Raw genomic sequence first — 18130 nt, 5'->3', positions numbered from 1 at the left:
ACAGCCCTAATGAAAAGTTATGCACTGTTCTAATCACATGGTCGTCCATAGGTGCAAAACATGTAACCTGACCAATAACATTTATAAGATTGTCACATGGTCCTCACATACACGTGCATACATTCAGTGGGGAGAAAGATGCTGCCGGACTCCTGTAGAGGCAGCCTAGCTTTCACAAATCCAAAATGATGGGGTAGATAAAATCTTAACATACATGACTCTTCTCACCCATGACATGTCTTGTTTGGGTAGAGTTGGGAGTCCATTGTATACATTTGTCAGACAGTTCTGGCTTTGTCATCACATATCTAATGTTTAAATGTGGTATTTTTGTTTGGATATGCCATAAATGCCTGATAGATGTGGGTCTTCTATTTCGAACCTGCACCTTCCGCAAGATTGAGAAACTCTTCTGGAACTCAGATTAGCAAAGGGGGAAGATGGATGGGATTTGACTGCAGGGTCACGATAGACAGGGTTTGTTTGTAGTCTGCAGCCTTGGTGAGACACAGGAGGGCATTAGAGCAATGGACATAGACAAATGGTATGCTATAATTCTCATGCAATGGGACATGTTGTAGAAGTAGTCTGCAGCACAATAAATAATTGTCCATTACTTGGACATTTAGAATGCAAGAATTTACTAAGTTTGTTTAACTAATTCAGGCAAAAGATGTCTTTATTATAAAAAATAACAGCATCCACATGACTGCTTGTTTCAACCCACGTAAAGTGAATATCTGACTATGTTTATGATGCCTTCAATGAGGGCAGCATAAACTAGTCTCTCCTGTTCATCTTTTCGATGTATTACTTCATTCTGTTCAACCGTTCTCCTAATATGTAGCAGAATGGCATTTGTTAGAGATGGGCAAATTTACAGCAGGAAAAAAAGTCAAGCACTTCAGGCAGCAGGCTTTGAAGTCTGCTCCGCTCTGTGCCACTCCTCCCCGGGTGCTGGGAAATTATGGATCCATCTCTTCCCAGCACCCAGGGAGGAGCAGACTTCAAAGCCCACATCTACATGAGCTGAATGCAGTTAGGAATTAAGCGATTCGCTTCATTCCTACTGTAAATTCGCTCCTCTCTAGTATTTGGGGCGCACCACTGCCCCTGCTCTTTAGCTGCTGATGGACAGTTGACTGCCTATACTCAGCAAGGATTGATAACTGTCAATCAGCGGCTGTTAGGCAGAGTTTTCTGATGCTCATGGATATCCAGGACTAAGCTCATGCACATGACAGAGGACTACTTGTTTCTATGATATTCAGGAGGATATCTCCTAATCGGCTGCACAGAACAATGCAAGTGATATATCATTCTGTTGAGCTTAGCTGTCACTAGTTTATGATACCCTCAGATAGGACACCATAAAGCATGAAAAACTTTAAAATGAGTTGAAATGGAGGAATAAACTTTTTTTCACTGTTTCTGTCCATAACATATGTTCGGTAGGCTTCCTACCTCGACTCTCCTATACTCATGTAAAATATGTCCCCAAACAAGTCTTAAAAGTTGTCCTCTGCTTTGGCTCCTCTTCACGTAAACACAGCTGTGTCTTGACCTTCATCATAGTTAGGTATAGAGAAAGGAAGTATGCGGGGGAGGAAACCATTCTGTTAATGATAAAAACTTGTGCCGACTTCTAAGAGCATTGAGTTCTCCTTGTAGTGTCAATTCCGCTATTTGCTATGTAATTCCACTGCATAAATCTTTGTCCGTTCTGCACATGGGTTTTCAGCTACTTGACTGACCATAATGAGTTTTTGTGGAGATCATACATCAAAAGTCAAGGATAACCCAATCGCCCTTTTTTATGTCTCGAGAAATAGTAACCTGTAATATTTCTTTCAAGTAGAACAGTTATGGTGCTAATGATTGGACGTCACACCCACAGTCAGCTTGGTGTTCTCGCTTGTACAGCAGTAAAAGATCTAAGTTTAGAATCCCTTGAAGAAGAAGAAAATACAGTTCCCAAGATGTTTTACTTCAGTTGATCCCAATAATTTATTCAGCGCAGCTTGTCATACAGGTTCACATGCCTAAGTTGAGCAAAGTCCTCTGATTTACAGGGTGTGCATAGAGGGTTGCTGAATCTCCTTTGATAGCAGATGTTGGAAGAAAGGAGGATTGGGCACTTAGAATTACTGTTATATAAGACAAATCAACACCTCTAGTGTCTGGCAGTAGCCTGTTGCCCTTCCTCCATTGAGAGCACATGCAACGTAGATTGCTGGTATTGTAATAATTCTGAGTGATAGGGATAGTGAGTAAGATTGGGCCAGGAAAGGTCATCAGTGGTACCTGGTGAATGTTGAAGTTGTAGTGCTGGGAGATTGGGCAGATAAGTAATATCTACCTAACCCAATGGTGAAACCTTCAGCTTGTCATCCTCCTATCCTGTGGGTTAATTTTGCCGGGTTGGGAATATCACGTTGTGTGTGTGTGTGTGTGTGTGTGTATACTAGTACCATGGTGTATGTGTGAGAATCATCCATGACCTGAATAACTTCAGTGTTGTATTATAGGAAACATGTCATCGTTTTAGTGTTGCTTCAACCACAAGTCATTGTGGTGAACCCCAGTGGAGTCTGCCTGCCCCACCAGCCTTCATTGATAGCACTCTCCCTATACACAAAACAGAGACCTATTAATGAAGGCTGCTGGGGCGGGGAGAAGACGCTGGAGACTGCTCTGATGACTTGTTTAGGCAGCATTAAAATGATGACAGGTTCCCTTTTTAAGGCTTCTATATAAAATACAGTTAGCAGGCTTAGCAAACTTTCTATAACAGTCATGTCAAACTCTGGCTCGCGGGCCAAATCTGGCCCACAGTGCCATTATTTTTGGCCCACTGAGCTTTTCCATTGCTGTATTAAATCTAGCCCGACTGACGTTGCAGCAGACTATTTGAAGGGCTGGCTACTATATAAGAGACTATTTGGAGAACTGGCTTCTACATAGGAGACTATTGGGGAGAGATGGCTATTATATAAAACTATGGGGGAGGGGGTGGTATTGTATAAGAGACTATTTTAGGTACTGGCTTCTATATAAACGCTGCATGCACTCTTCATTAAATATTAAGGTTGGTCCTCGACTTGGTCCAATTTTTTTATTTTGGCCCACTGTGTAATTGAGTTTGTCACCACTGTTCTATAAGCTGCCATTCACTTTTAGTAACTATCAACCAAACAAATGTTCAGGCGATGGTTCTCTCCTTACCTCCCCATACACGTAAACACTTTGCATGGGTGAATGTCCGCCATCACCATGTTGCGCATGTCCGCCATCTTGTGCCAAGACGTCATCTTCGGTAAGCCGGCCGAATCGCTGCCGCCGTCCCTGATGCCGGCCCCCCTCTGCCGCGTCATAACTGTGCTCAGCCGCGATTGGCTGAGCACAGTTATGCTGCTACCACCATTCTAAGCCCTGCAGTTTCCGATCTCCTGCTATATTCTAGCACTGCTGCACAGCGCTATGCAGAGCAGGATTCTGGCCCCCGTGTACTGTATATTCTTATATACAGTACGCATGGAAGAGGGTGCCCAACATTATCCTGGTGTCCGGCAGCCTCTGCATAGTAAGCAGTGATTGCTATCAGGATTGCTGTCGAGCAGTTTCTTCCTCCTGTGTACTGTATATAAGAATATACAGTACAGGGGGGGCTGGCATCCTGCTCTGTTTAGCTCTGTGCAGCAGTACTGGAACATAGCAGGAGATGGGAAATATCAGAGCTTAGAGCCCTTTTTTTTAAGTAAAATTGTATTACAAAGTATTAATTAAAGCAATCTATTAGCCAAAAAAACATTTTAATACCTTCAAGCAACAGCCAGACAGTTCTTACAGAACAATAGTCAGGCAGTAAAAATCCAACACACCTGACTTTCCCTCCAGTGACAACATTGTTTGGTGGAGAGTCAGGAGTCTAGTATACACCTTAGCCCCAAACCTGCAGATGCATAGTCAGTATTAGTGATGAGCGAATAGTGAAATATTAGAATATTTGATATTCGTACGAATATCTCCCAGATATTCGAGCGTTCGATCGAATATTCGGTCCCATTAAAGTCTATGGGAACAAGTATTCGATTATTGAAAAATATCTATTCGACCACTTGCAGGTTCACCAAGTCCACAATGACAGGAAAAGGGAAGAGGGATTTGAACGCTTATCGAATATTTATCGAATATTCGGTGTACTATTCGATAATATTCCATACTATTGAATACCTTACTATTCGATTTGAACAGTATTCGCTCATCACTAGTCAGTATATATCAATATAGATATCAGGATATCAGTGTAAATATAAAGGGGACTGATCAGACATGTTGGAGTTCAAATGCTTCATCTTTTTGTTCTCTGAGTATATAACCTACCACCTAAGGTATGGCAGACAGCTATTGCATGTATATGCAGCGCTACAGATATCGGCATATGAATGAGCCTGTAAGTTCTCAGAAAATTCGGCAAAGAACATGTGAGCCCATAGTTTGCACTTTAGCATTTTACATGTTGCTCTACATAAATTACCAACACTGCTTTTGCAACCAAGATTGACCACTTTGACTTTGTTCTGCTTACTGCTTTTGTTTTCTTGAGTGTAAAATTGCATGGCTTCCTGTGAAGAATCCAGACACTATCTGGAGGAAGCAGTTGTATCCCAGAAGGCTCTTATAGTCTTTGTATAGGTAGTGTTTTGAGCTGAGGATATGGTGAAACCAAACGTCCAGCCCAATAAGTGGCTAACATCCTACACAGCATGGTAGCTGATCCGTGTACCTTACCTCTTTCTACTTACTTTCTACTTTTAGGAGGGAATCAGATATTAAAACTTTATTTCTAGAATAGATTTTTAAATTTTTATCTAGAGGAACAACAGCCAAAGAAATAAAAAAACAACTCTGCCTCAATGTGGCCACGTACTACTTTAGTGTACCTATGTATCTATAGGTCCCATGCAGTACTAATGTATTTTATTGACATATAAGGTGAACTTCTCTTGATACTTGGTTCAGATTTCAGTCCACCTCTATTAGCCAAGCACAGGGTCTCTGTAAAATGCAGCTCTCAGGCTGGTGTTACACATGGCAGCTTTTTTGGAAAACCAGGAGTGGTTTCAAAGTAATAGGTAAAATAAAGGAAGCGCTTATATACCTCCTACCTGCCAGATCCTCTTCTGGCTTTGGCTCAAAGACTGCAGTGTAAAAGCAGCCTAAAGCCATGTTCACATTACGTATAACACCGGCCGGATCACAGAATGGCCAATGTTACTAAAGATATCCCGGCTGGTACTGCAGTAACGGCTGGATGATCTTCACTTCGGATGAATTTGGAGTCGGGCGCATCAGTGTGTGCCAGCATCCCGAATTCACCAATGCACACAATGGAGCGTGCGGCCAGAGCTGCACGCTTCATTGTGTGAGCTGACAGGTTCTCTGCGGCCGCTATTCGATGAATAGCGGCCACAGAAAACTGACATGTCAGTTTTTTGTGTAGCCGCTAGCGATCCCGGCCGGAGTGTATACTCTACTATATACACTCTGGCCGAGATTCCCTCTAGCTGCAGCATAATGTAAGTTCAGTATTAATCATGACTATTGTTGAAAATTGACAACAACGGCCGTGATAAATACTGAACTTTTATTGTGTGAATATGGCCTAACACTGGAAGTCCCAACCTTGCCAAGAAAGTCAATCTGTGGCATTTTTTTTTTTTTTAATTTTTATGAAGACTGTGCGATCATTGACTACCATGCACCGCAACACCATCATAGTGGGTCCCAGCAATGTGACCTTCACCACTCCGCTAATTGTCATGGGGACAACCTCGGTGCACAACCCCTGCCTGAGAAAAATTAGATCTAAATTTGTTATTTCTGATTTATTGATGGAGCTTCCAGTCCATGTCCAGGACATATCTAATAAACTTTCAGCATCAGTTATGCCTTGCATCATCCTCATAGGACAGTTGTGGTATTTTTAATTGTTTGGTGTGAATTGATTGCACTGATGTCATAATGAAACATATGTTGGATGTTTGCCCCATCAGCAGGGCATTTTATTTATTTATTTTTTTCGCATTCAAATGCAAATTTTATTTTCAAAAAGTGCAAAAGGAAAAATTGGGTATAGAGAAAAGAAATCGGGGAGAGGGGAAAAATCAGAAAAAACAGAAGCTACCAGTTCAGCATGAATCTGGCAAGATAGACATATTTTTTAATGTTATAATATATAGTGTATCTGCACATACAGCATTTTGTTACTGTATATTACATCTTTCTGTATTTTATGGTGTATGGTTGTGGATATCGTCTGTGTTGGCACCTGTCATATTGTAGGAATGTTATGCTCTTTCTCACTGTCTTGTTTTTGTTTTACAGATCATGATAGAGTTTTGTCAAGGTGGAGCGGTGGATGCAATAATGCTTGGTATGTAAACATTATCTGGACGCGTAACTATTTTTTTTTTTTATAATAAATTTAAAGTTGTATTTTGCTCAAGAATGAGTTCCTCATTGCTGAAATATACAAAAACAGAAAAAAAGAAGAGCAAAGGCGCCACAGTCATATTACTAAAGGGGCCACTCACCTGAGGCGGTCATGTGAGTAAGCATTAAATGAGTGCTTCTACTTAGTTACAGTGCAGGAAAAAGATATAGTAGTCTGCACTAACGGGAGATCTATGGCTGGTGCGGTTAAAGGGGAACTCTTGGTAGAGGTTAAAAAAAATGAAACTTCTGCAGAAGCATAAAGCATTACTTACCTATCTATTCCATTTTTGAAACTACCAAAAATCCATTTGTTTTGGGGGTTTTGTTCTGTTTTGTGTTTCTGCACTTCCTGGTTTATCAGTTGTACACAGTACTACAGGTTCCAGAATGCAATGCTTTCCCTCACAGTTGTTCCATCACAGTCCTCCACCCTGCCCATTCCTCACCCAATCTATTGCAGAACATCTAGGCTGTGTTGACACATTGCAGTTTCATTGTGTTATTGAATTATTTGCATTTCGTTGTGGTCCCAACCACACAGCACGCTGTATTCTCTACCTGTAACACCACACAGCACGCTGTATTCTCTACCTGTAACACCACACAGCACACTCGATTCTCTAGCTATAACACCACACAGCACGCTGTATTCTCTACCTGTAACACCACACAGCACGCTGTATTCTCTACCTGTAACACCACACAGCACGCTGTATTCGCTACCTGTAACACCACACAGCACTGTATTCTCTACCTGTAACACCACACTGCACGCTGTATTCTCTACCTTTAACACCACACAGCACGCTGTATTCTCTACCTGTAACACTACACAGCACGCTGTATTCTCTACCTGTAACACCACACAGCGCACTGTATTCTCTACCTTTAAGACCACACGGCACGCTGTATTCTCTACCTGTAACACCACACGGCACGCTGTATTCTCTACCTGTAACACCACACAGCATGCTGTATTCATTACCTGTAACACCACACAGCATGCTGTATTCACTACCTGTAACACCACACAGCACGCTGTATTCACTACCTGTAACACCACACAGCAGCACACTGTATTCTCTACCTGTAACACCACACAGCACGCTCTATTCTCTACCTGTAACACCACACAGCACACTGTATTCACTACCTGTAACACCACACAGCACGCTGTATTCACTACCTGTAACACCACACAGCACGCTGTATTCACTACCTGTAACACCACACAGCATGCTGTATTCACTACCTGTAACACCACACAGCACGCTGTATTCACTACCTGTAACACCACACAGCACACTGTATTCTCTACCTGTAACACCACACAGCACGCTGTATTCTCTACCTGTAACACCACACAGCACGCTGTATTCTCTACCTGTAACACCACACAGCACGCTGTATTCACTACCTGTAACACCACACGACACCCTGTATTCTCTACCAGTAACACCACACGGCACCCTGTATTCCCTACCTGTAACATTCATTTACCATGTGTTATTCTTGTACTTGTGTCTATTTCACTTTATATTATTCTGACCAGTGAGGATCCCCTGTACTCTCATGTCGGCTTGTCTTTGTGCTGTGCTTATCATACACGGTACAGTGTTTGGTTGTGTCTGTACATTTTAAATGCTTTTATCTTGTTTGTCTCACTTGCTTTTTTGTTCCAATAAAGTATATCTTTTTTCACTTAGATTTATTTATATCCTTTTTTCACATTTATTACTGGAAGTGCCACCGATATATTTGGCAGGCTTTCACTTGTAGGTTTGGTTTTCTACCTGTAACACCACACAGCACGCTGTATTCTCTACCTGTAACACCACACGGCACGCTGTATTCTTTACCTGTAACACCACACAGCACGCTGTATTCTCTACCTGTAACACCACACAGCGCTGTATTCTCTACCTGTAACACCACACAGCACGCTGTATTCTCTACCTGTAACACCACACAGCACGCTGTATTCTCTACCTGTAACACCACACAGCACGCTGTATTCTCTGATTTTGGAATAAAGTAAAGAACTTTTTGAAATTTTTCTTTTCATTTCCACGCACATATTATGATCAAGCATTTGTTATCTTTGAAGTTGAGCCCCACAATAGGGCTCTGATCCTCTCTGCTGTGTAGCATCATTTACTTGTGTTATTGCATTATTTTTGTGAATACGCTGCAGTACTGCAATGACACTCCAACATGTGTGAACACAGCCCTAATTTCACTGCACACACCTGCACAATTAGAGAAATCAGTGCAACACCTGCTTCTGCCTGATCAGAGATGGTGAATTACTTAGAGAATGGGGGGATCCAGCCAAGCCTCCTGGGACATCACGCCCTGCCCCCTGTCTGCATCATCAGCCTGATCTCAGCAAACACGCACAATGTGAGACAGAAGCATGGAAGATTTGTCTCCTAAGGGGGGATAGCAGAGAGAGCAGGAGACAATGTGGATTTGCACAGGAGCCATTTTTCTTCACTTCCTTGATTTCTATCAGCTACCTGTGTGGCAGGACCGTACAGATACGGTAATACATTGTATAGACACACATATTTAACTTTTAATAGAAAACAAGTTTTTCTTATCCGGAGTCCCCCTTTAAATCAGAGGACATTCTTAACTAGACACTGCAAACGGGAGTGCTCTCTCTCTCAGAATGAAAAAACAGGCCCTCGTATGAACACCGTTGGGCGGCTGTGACGCCAACACGCTTCTGCGTGACAGCTGTTTTGTGTGAATCCCACACTTCTCCAGACCCGCCCGACGGTGTTCACACCGAAGGTTTTTATGGAATATGTGCAGATCGCTGCTCGTTTACAGGTATTATCGTGCCCCGTCGGCCCGTGTAATACCACCCTAAGGGTCCTATTACACAGAGCAATTAACGACTAAAGATAAACTATTGCAAACGAGATTGTTTATCGTTAACCTTAAATTGTTCACCATATTACACAAAACGAGTCGTTAGTTACGATCTTTACTATGATCGTTATTGCGATCGTTACTATCATCGTTTATTCCTTCTGATCAAAACAGAAGCAAAACAAAGGACAATGTGCTATTATACTGAACAAGTGAAAAAATACGGAACTTAAGCGAATGAATGTGGAATTACAGCGAACTATTAGCGAACGACTAACTATAATTTTAGGTTCAGATCTAAATCAACGACATACAACGATTTTTTCGATCGTTGCCTGCAATTATACAGAACGATTATTGTTTAAATTCGACGATATAACTATTTTTATAGTGTTCATGTCCTTTTATTGAGCAAAGATCCACATTGCAGGGAGAACACATAAGTAAACCTTTGGGACTAATGCTGCGTTTACACGGAACGATTATCGTTTGAATTTGCGCGATAACAATCGAATTCGAACGATAATCGTACGTTTAAACGCAGCCAACGATCAAGCGAAGAGCGAGAAATTTTGATCTCACAACATGTTCTTAAATCGTCGTTCGCAAAAACAATAGGATCATCCTTTTTACTGTGAAGCCAATAATCCTATTGTGTATTGAGTTTGCACCCCCTTTCCAGGGAGCATACATAGAGCACAAAGTGTGGTCTCTTTCTCATTTGATTACTAATAACATCTGCTCTGATTATTTTCCAAGTTACAATAATGTATGGTAACTAAACTAATTCTCACAAACACTTGCACTGTTCTTATTTTATATGAGGTAAACTGAGTAAACATCCACAATGTATGGAGAATAATCCAAGTAAGCCATTTAGAATTAATTGGTAAAAAACACAATTTATACTGTATCAAACATTACAGTAAATAACTTACATACTTAGTGGTCTTATGAGGGCAACAACCACTACAATACAGTTAACACCTAATTGATGTAAAAAAAAAAAAAAATTAATTCTGGGTCTAATTGCGTCTATGCAAATTACACACTGTGTATTTGTAACATGTCACCTAAAGAATGAGCTAATATAGCTACATTAAATGGGTAGTTCAAAACAACTGGTGCCAGAGATTTGTAATTTACTTCTATGAAAAAAAATGTCAAGTCTTACAGTACTTATTAGCTGCTGTATTATTAGCTGCTTATTCGCTACAGGAAGTTGTATTCTTTCCAGTCTGGAGAGCAGGAGGGGGTTTTCTATGGTATTTGATACTGCTCTGGACAGTTCCTGACACAGACAGAGGTGGCAGCAGAGAACACTGTCAGACTGGAAGGAAAACACTGCCTCCTGTAGGACATACAGCAGCTGATAAGTACCGGAAGACTTGGTATTTTTTTTTATAGAAGTAAATTACAAATCTCTGGCATTAGTTTGTTGGACAGGTTATTTATTATTTTGCGGAAGGTTTGCTGAAGTTTTTAGCTGCTGTATGTCCTGGAAAAAGTCATGTTGTTCTTTCTGTCTTTGAGTCTGACATAGTACTCCCTGCTGCCACCTCTGTCTGTGTCAGGAGCAAACCCCCAGTTCAAGCCTCTTCAGCTCCTTCAGCTCCAGAGTATTCCCGGCACCAGTTTATTGGGGGGGGGAGAGAAGAGATATATATATTTATATTATTATTATTATTATTATTATTATTATTATTATTATTATTATTATTATTATTATTATTATTATTATTATTATTATTATTATTATTATATTATATTTATTTTCCTGGAATGCCCCTTTAAGTTTGTTCTCTATCAGTTATAACTGGTGGCAGGAGAAGGAAGCGTGTGTGAAATGTATTACTCCTGACACCTTTCCACCAAGGTTTTTTTTTTTTTTAGCAAAGAAAAAGAAATCAAGAATAAATTAGTTTTATTATTTGGCCATACCACTCTGCCCAACAACTAACACTATTTCTGCTTTATACATATTTGTGTACATAGTATACACCATACTGTGTACCATTCTGTGACTTGAATAATGATTTCCTTTTATTAATGCTTCCTGTTTTATGTTTCTTTTATATGTGTGGTTAAGATTTGGACAGGGTGACTGATCTTGTGGTTTTTTGTTCTGCTGACAGAATTGGATCGTGGGCTGACAGAAGCTCAGATCCAGCCCATATGCAGACAGATGTTGGAAGCTCTGGCGTACCTCCACAGCATGAAGATCATCCATCGGGACTTGAAAGCAGGGAACGTTCTTTTAACACAAGACGGAGACGTCAAGCTGGGTGAGAGAAGGATATTTTAATGGGATGTATTAAAATACAGGGGGGATTTTATTATTATCTATATTATGCCTTTTTTCTGTGACAAATTTTTCGAAGTGGCACAGGCACAGTCATTTGGAGCTGACGAGAAATAGAATGGCTGCATCTTCACATTTGCTTCATTTTAAGGCATAATTTGCACCATTTGTAAATGTTGTCAGGACTGAAGTGGATTTACCAGTTTGCGCCATTTAAAAAAAGACACATTCCTTAAATCAGACATAGCATTGAACATATATGTACTGATAGAACTATTGTGAGAACAGACATAAGTGGTGTAGTGAATTTTTGCGTAATAAAATATTTGCACAAAAATTGGTGACCCTTCTATGTCAAAAACCATACATAAAACTATTATAAATCCCCCCTGAGTTTTTATACCATTATGTAGTCTTGCTAGTCTTGGGTGCCCTGACTCAAACACTGCTTTTATGTTGTTCCTATTGTCAACACTGAATAGACAGATGGATTTGGAATTGTGAATATGAGGCTGAGGGTATGAATAAGTTTTACTAACTTTGGCACCATTCACCTATGGGTTGTTTCTAGTATTGTGGATCTAAAGGTGCAGCTTAGATTAAAGGGGTTGCCCTGCGAAAATCTTTTTACTTCAAATCAACTGGTGTCAGAAAGTTATATAGATTTGTAATTTACTGCTATTTAAAAATCTCAAGTCTTCCCATACTACTTAGCTGCTGTATGTCCTGCAGGAAGTGTTGTTTTATTTACATTCAGACCTAATGCTCTCTGTTGACATCTCTGTCCGAGACAGGAACTGTCCTGAGCAGGAGAGGTTTTCTCTGGGGATTTGCTACCGCTCTGGACAGTTTCTGTCTCAGAAAGAGGTGTCAGCAGAGAGCACTGTGTCTGAATGTAAATAAAACACTTCCTGCAGGACATACAGCAGCTGATAAGTATGGAACACTTGAGATTTCTAAATTGAAGTAAATTTTTCCGCTGGACAACCCCTTTAATAGGTTGTCCAGCAACCAAATAAATCACATCTACATGTCAGGAACGGGAAGGGCGCTGTTTCGGGTGTAGCAACAACGTTAAAGTGAATTTGGAATTCGGGCACACAAGGCTACTCAACGATAGGGGGGGAAAAAAAGTTTTCAATACTGACTACATGTCCACTTTAAATTTCAGTATAACTTTGGCTGTCCAGGCATGGAGGGGATTGTAGTTTTGCAACAGCTGGAAAGCAGAAAGCATCAACTGGGATCCTGTGTATATTTTGCCGTAAACTTTAGCAAAAATGTAAATTTTAAAAATGATATAGTTGTGTAGTTGTAACTCATGAAACATCCTTATACATTTTAGCCTCTTCAAGACTTTGTGCTTTACTTTATTGGCTGTACTGAGCAGGTTTTTTAGTTTGCATATGGGGATGACATTTTTTTTCTTTAAAGAGTAACTGTCATGTTTTTTTTTTTTTATTGCAGAAATCAGTAGTATAAGCGATTTTAAGAAACTCTGTAATAGGTTTCATCAGCCAAAAAAGCCTCCTTCTGTACTCAAGAAGCAATCTCCCAGCCTCCCCCTCTGACTTCTTATCTGTGCATTATCAGGCAAACACGTCTTCATTACAGAGAAGCCAGTGAAGACAGGCTCTGCTCTCTCCATTGTAAGCCTATGAAGGGGGAAGGGGCTGAGGGAGATGAGGGAGCAGGAAGAGGTGACGTGAAGGTCAGCTGTTTGTAGACTCTCTGGGCACCTAAAACGCTGGATTCAGGTTTCGGAAAGGTCAGTGCTTATCTACGAACTTTCTGAGAGAAGATTGCAGGGTGTTGTGCTGTGCAGAAATCCTCCGTGCTCAGTCACTCCTAACAGCCCCTCCCCTCTCCATAGCCACATAATGGAGACAGAAATCCTGCTTCATTTGATGTGAGGGGGGAGGCTGGGAGATTGCTTTTTCACTACAGAAGGAAACTCTTTCAGTACATAAAACCTATTACAGAGTTTCTTAAAATCGCTTGTTCTGTTGATATTTAATGTTTTCAGAAAAATGACCCTGAAATGACAGTTACGCTTTAAACCATAAATCATCAGAAACCGCTCCAATATACCTTATGCTTTGTTTTATAGTTATGCTATGGAGACCCAAAGGGATTTATACTTTGCATTACATTTACTGTAAACTTTTCTCTGTAAAAGTTCAAGAACACTAAACATAGTCAATCCTAGCAATTATTCACTTACATCTTCCTTTCCTTTAGTCCTATTTTATTTCCTATTACAGTCAATGGTGTGAAATGTGTGGAAGGGAATGTATCTCCTGGATTTGTCTTGACTGATTAGATCCGGATACTGAAACATGTTCTAATCTGATCATGTTTTCTGAGTATAATTTATCTTGCCCAAGCTGTTTTTAACAGCATTTAGTGATATGCTTTATGGCATGCTCTGTACAGGAGAAGTACATTAAAACTGCACAGGAACGGTGCTGAGAATGAAGATTCGAGGCATACTGTCATCCTCAGCGCCTTGTGTGCTATAGGGAGCTATCAGAGATTTGTCTGATCTGCTGATAGTTCCCCTTTAAGCCATGCTCCTTTAGGCTAAGGTCACACAACGTATATTTTCATTGGCTGTGCAAATTACAACACCAGGCATGATTAATTGAAAATATACATTGCATTGAAGTCTATTGAATCCCGGTCGGAGTGTAAACACCCCGGCCGAGGTTCCTTGTGGCCGCACAAAAAACTGACATGTCAGTTTTGTGCGGCCCCTATCCATTGAATTACATTGTGTATTATGGGAATGTGGGCACACCGGAATGCGCTCGCATCTCAATTAAAAAAAATAAAGTTCATCTGCAGTAGCGGCTGGGATGAACTTCACTGACACTGGCCATTCTGTGACATAGTCTTACGTTGTGTGAACCCGGTCGACTTATCTGATATTTCATTATGATAATACTTTAGCATTAGAGCATTATTGTCAAGGAGACGGCTACTTTCAAACTATAAAAAAAAATCGAGTTTATGGTGGTTCTGCCAAGTGTAACATTGCCATTATTGTGTGTGTATTTGCAGTATTACCTCAGCAGTAGCTGAGGTTAAATTCCTATGTCTGAAACAAACAGGGCATTCAGCATGGTCATTTGTTATGTCACTGACTTAATACTCTGCAGGAGCGGTTTTATGCAATCAAAGAACTCCATTTTTTGCCAAGAGGCTATTGTAGTTTAATCCTTATTAGTTGCAGTAGAAATCTCCTGTTTGGCCCAGCACTTTATATTTGTCTAATGCTAAACAGTACTCAGGAATTACTCAGCTAGTGAGCCTGTGTGCACCCCCTCCGGGTTAGGGTGTATAATGGAGAGCAAGAGCTAGAAAAGGCAATCTTCTTCTGAAAGTGTTCTGCCAAAGTGTCTGAGGAAACATTTGTTATGTAAATTGCTGTAGTCCTCAGTTCTGTAGTAGCGTCTGAACATAACCATTAAAATATATGGATGATGCCATTTTTGACTAATCTGCCGCCAATCAATGTTATTTCTAACGTACAACTCTTGCTGAAAGCTTTCTTTCACTGCTTCTTTACTTCGATTACCTCCCTGCAGAAATCTGTGTTCTTCTACCCTGCGGCCTTTAGCACACAACCATCACACACTATTCTCTACAGTTCCATCTCCTGTAAAGTAATAGATAATGGTTGTATCTCTATACTTCCCAACGAGGGAAACCGGGGTGCTTCCAGAGACAGGGAGAAAAAGCAGCTCATGTAACATGTCATGCGAAGATTCTTCCCTATGCCCTGCCCATTTATATAGGACAAATACACAACCTACAGCTTTTGAATCTGAAATAGTCATATTACCTTCTTCAGCACACCCCTGAATTAATATAGACCACAGCAGATCCTTAAAATAAAAGGATATACTGCAGGCCAGACCTCTATGGACCTCAGCGCCCCCAAACCAGTTTTTCAAACCACTTTTTTTAATTCCTTCATTAAATCCACTTCCACATCCACACATGTCCAGTTCATGCCCGGGACAGAGCAGTATGAATGTAAGGTGGAATATCTTTGTTCTGGGAGTATCCCTTATATTTTAGGAAAGTTGGCAGGTATGGGTATTCCTCGAGTGCACCAAGACAAGGCTGTGACCCATACTGATCAGACAGTGGACGCTTTAGTCTACACCTGTAAAGTCCGAAATCTAGCTGCAAGGCACACCAATAGGAGACCTAAGATGCAGAGGTGCATGTAGTGTCTCCAGTGTTTATCAATATAGTGCATGTGTATGTTATTATTGTAAATATAGAGATACCTGGGCCATGTATGCAGTCTGTATCAGAAGGCTGTACAGCACAAAATCCTGTAGTATGTATGTAGAAGTAATGCGCTGTAAGCACATTGAAGTTTTCCTAAAATGGCAGTATGTCAGACTCCTGTACATTATGCAGGCATGCTATGTATGAAATGCATATTTTACATTGCAAGCACTTCTGCTAGTTCAGATCCACACTTGTATCTTTATTCATTATGTCCCGTGGTGAGTTAAAGGGCTAGTCTGTGGTGTGTCAGACTCTGGTGTAAGCGGAACAGGGATTATAGAGTGCAACCATATAGAACTGGCCGTAAATCTTCTAGATTCTGGGCTCATGCACAATGATGTAGTACAGAAGAGTAACCATATTGAGTGGATAACACATGAGAATTATTTGTATTTGTAATAAATGAAAAAGTGTATTGTCATGGAAATCTGCCTACTGGTGACATAAAACCACAACCATACTTACCTCCTTTACTTCCCAGCTGCTCCCACTGTGCCATCTTCCTTCCAGTCCTGGCTGTGTTCCTTTTTCTGTTTTTTGATGTTCCACTTCCTACTCAGCCAAGCCAATGCTGACCAAGGTGGTGGGACATCATAGGAAGCCCGCAGAGAGGGCACACCGCCGAGCCTGGAAGATCATGCCACAAGAAGGAAATGGGGAGAGTTTGAGATTTCCCCAGACAACGTCTTTAAAAGAGAAGTCCCATGACCATAAAAAAAAAAAAAAGACGGGAGGTGCGTGAACTTTAATAAACAACATATACTCACCAGTTAGTTCTCGTGCCTCCATAGCACTCCGCTCCTGGGTCCCACTGTTTGTCATTTTCAGCTGGAATCTGGGTACGTCAGGTACCTGACTCTTTAAGCTGTCAAGGCACGAGGTAAGCCCCCTCCCAGTCACTGATTGGCTCAGCTAGGTAGGTGACGTTACAGCTGGAAGGGTTACAGAAACCTGGTGGCTTTCAATTAGACTCCAGATCAGCACTACAGGACATGAGGATAGGTAAGTATACCTTGTTAGGTTTCTGCATCCCCCTGCCTTTCTACTTTTTTTTATGTCATGGGACTGCTGAATCTGGGACACTTACATATTCATGATGGTGATTAATAGGGAAGTGTTAAAGGTCAAAAAAAGGATCAGTTATAAATTTTCGATGCTAGATCCCATTGTTTTAAAATAATTTCAGTTTTTTTGTGTCCTCCCTCCCTACCCCCCCCCCCCCCCCCCCCCCCCCCCCCCCCCCCACACACACACACACACACACACACACACACACATATTTGTAAAACCAAATGTAGCCTAGTTGGTAGCATTGTCTTAAAATAAACATCTGAAAATAAACCTGACAGGCACCATTATAAGCGACTGGGGTCCAACAAGTATTTGTATAAAGTACCCGGCATGGTTGTCATTGACTGTTTGTAATTTGCCCTGCTGATACTTGAGTAATCCCCTAGCCCACTTGTCCTCTGTTATGTTCACTGGGCCAAGTAAAAATCTGCAGTCTGACCTTTTTTCCTATTTTTTCCAGCGGATTTTGGTGTCTCGGCAAAAAATGTTAAAACTCTGCAGAGAAGAGACTCCTTCATTGGAACCCCTTACTGGTAAGATATCTTTTATGTCAATGTGGGAATGGTCTCTGATGGTGTAATTTGTCTTCTTGAAGTGACTGCTGACTACCGTTGACACACTTGTCCATGGGCTGTGTGTGGTATTGCAGCTCAGCTCTGTATAGTGCCTTTAGACTGAGGGGCAAATGCTTGTCCTTGAGGAAGGTGAGACACTGACAAGTGAAGTCTCTCAGGACATACAGTGATGTCTGGGGAAGAAAATATGCAAATAAGAAGCAATAGAAAGCAGTTTTCTTTCTTCTGGAACATACTATCTGAAGAGATATTGGGTTTTAGGCTGCCTGGGATTTTCATGATCAAAGAAAATCTAGGGGCAGGGGTCTGTGCATTTTGAGAAGAAACTTAGTTATCATGAGATTACTAGATTAATTTTCATTGCATTTGGACCGGTTTAGGACTAGATGAACATACTGTAAGAATCTGAATAAATGTCTCCTGTTTAACCTTACAGAGAGGGTTTTTATATCCTCAATAGCCCCTCAGTCAGAATAGTGCTAGTTGTTCTCTTTCT

The 18130-nt window shown here is 40.9% G+C and overlaps 1 protein-coding gene across 1 annotated transcript in view; it reads left to right on the top strand.

Moving 5' to 3' along the window:
- The window catches only part of STK10 (serine/threonine kinase 10), a 77364-nt gene that overhangs the window by 33996 nt on the left and 25238 nt on the right, over positions 1-18130 (top strand). The window contains exons 3-5 of the mRNA XM_069972318.1: positions 6388-6436; positions 11514-11663; positions 17520-17592. Of these exons, the coding sequence (XP_069828419.1) occupies positions 6388-6436; positions 11514-11663; positions 17520-17592 (272 nt within the window). The remainder of the gene's footprint in view (positions 1-6387; positions 6437-11513; positions 11664-17519; positions 17593-18130) is intronic.

This window comes from Dendropsophus ebraccatus, chromosome 1 (assembly GCF_027789765.1).
Source record: "Dendropsophus ebraccatus isolate aDenEbr1 chromosome 1, aDenEbr1.pat, whole genome shotgun sequence".
In the NCBI taxonomy this organism is placed as follows: domain Eukaryota; kingdom Metazoa; phylum Chordata; class Amphibia; order Anura; family Hylidae; genus Dendropsophus; species Dendropsophus ebraccatus.
This window is presented reverse-complemented; position numbering and strand designations above follow the sequence as displayed.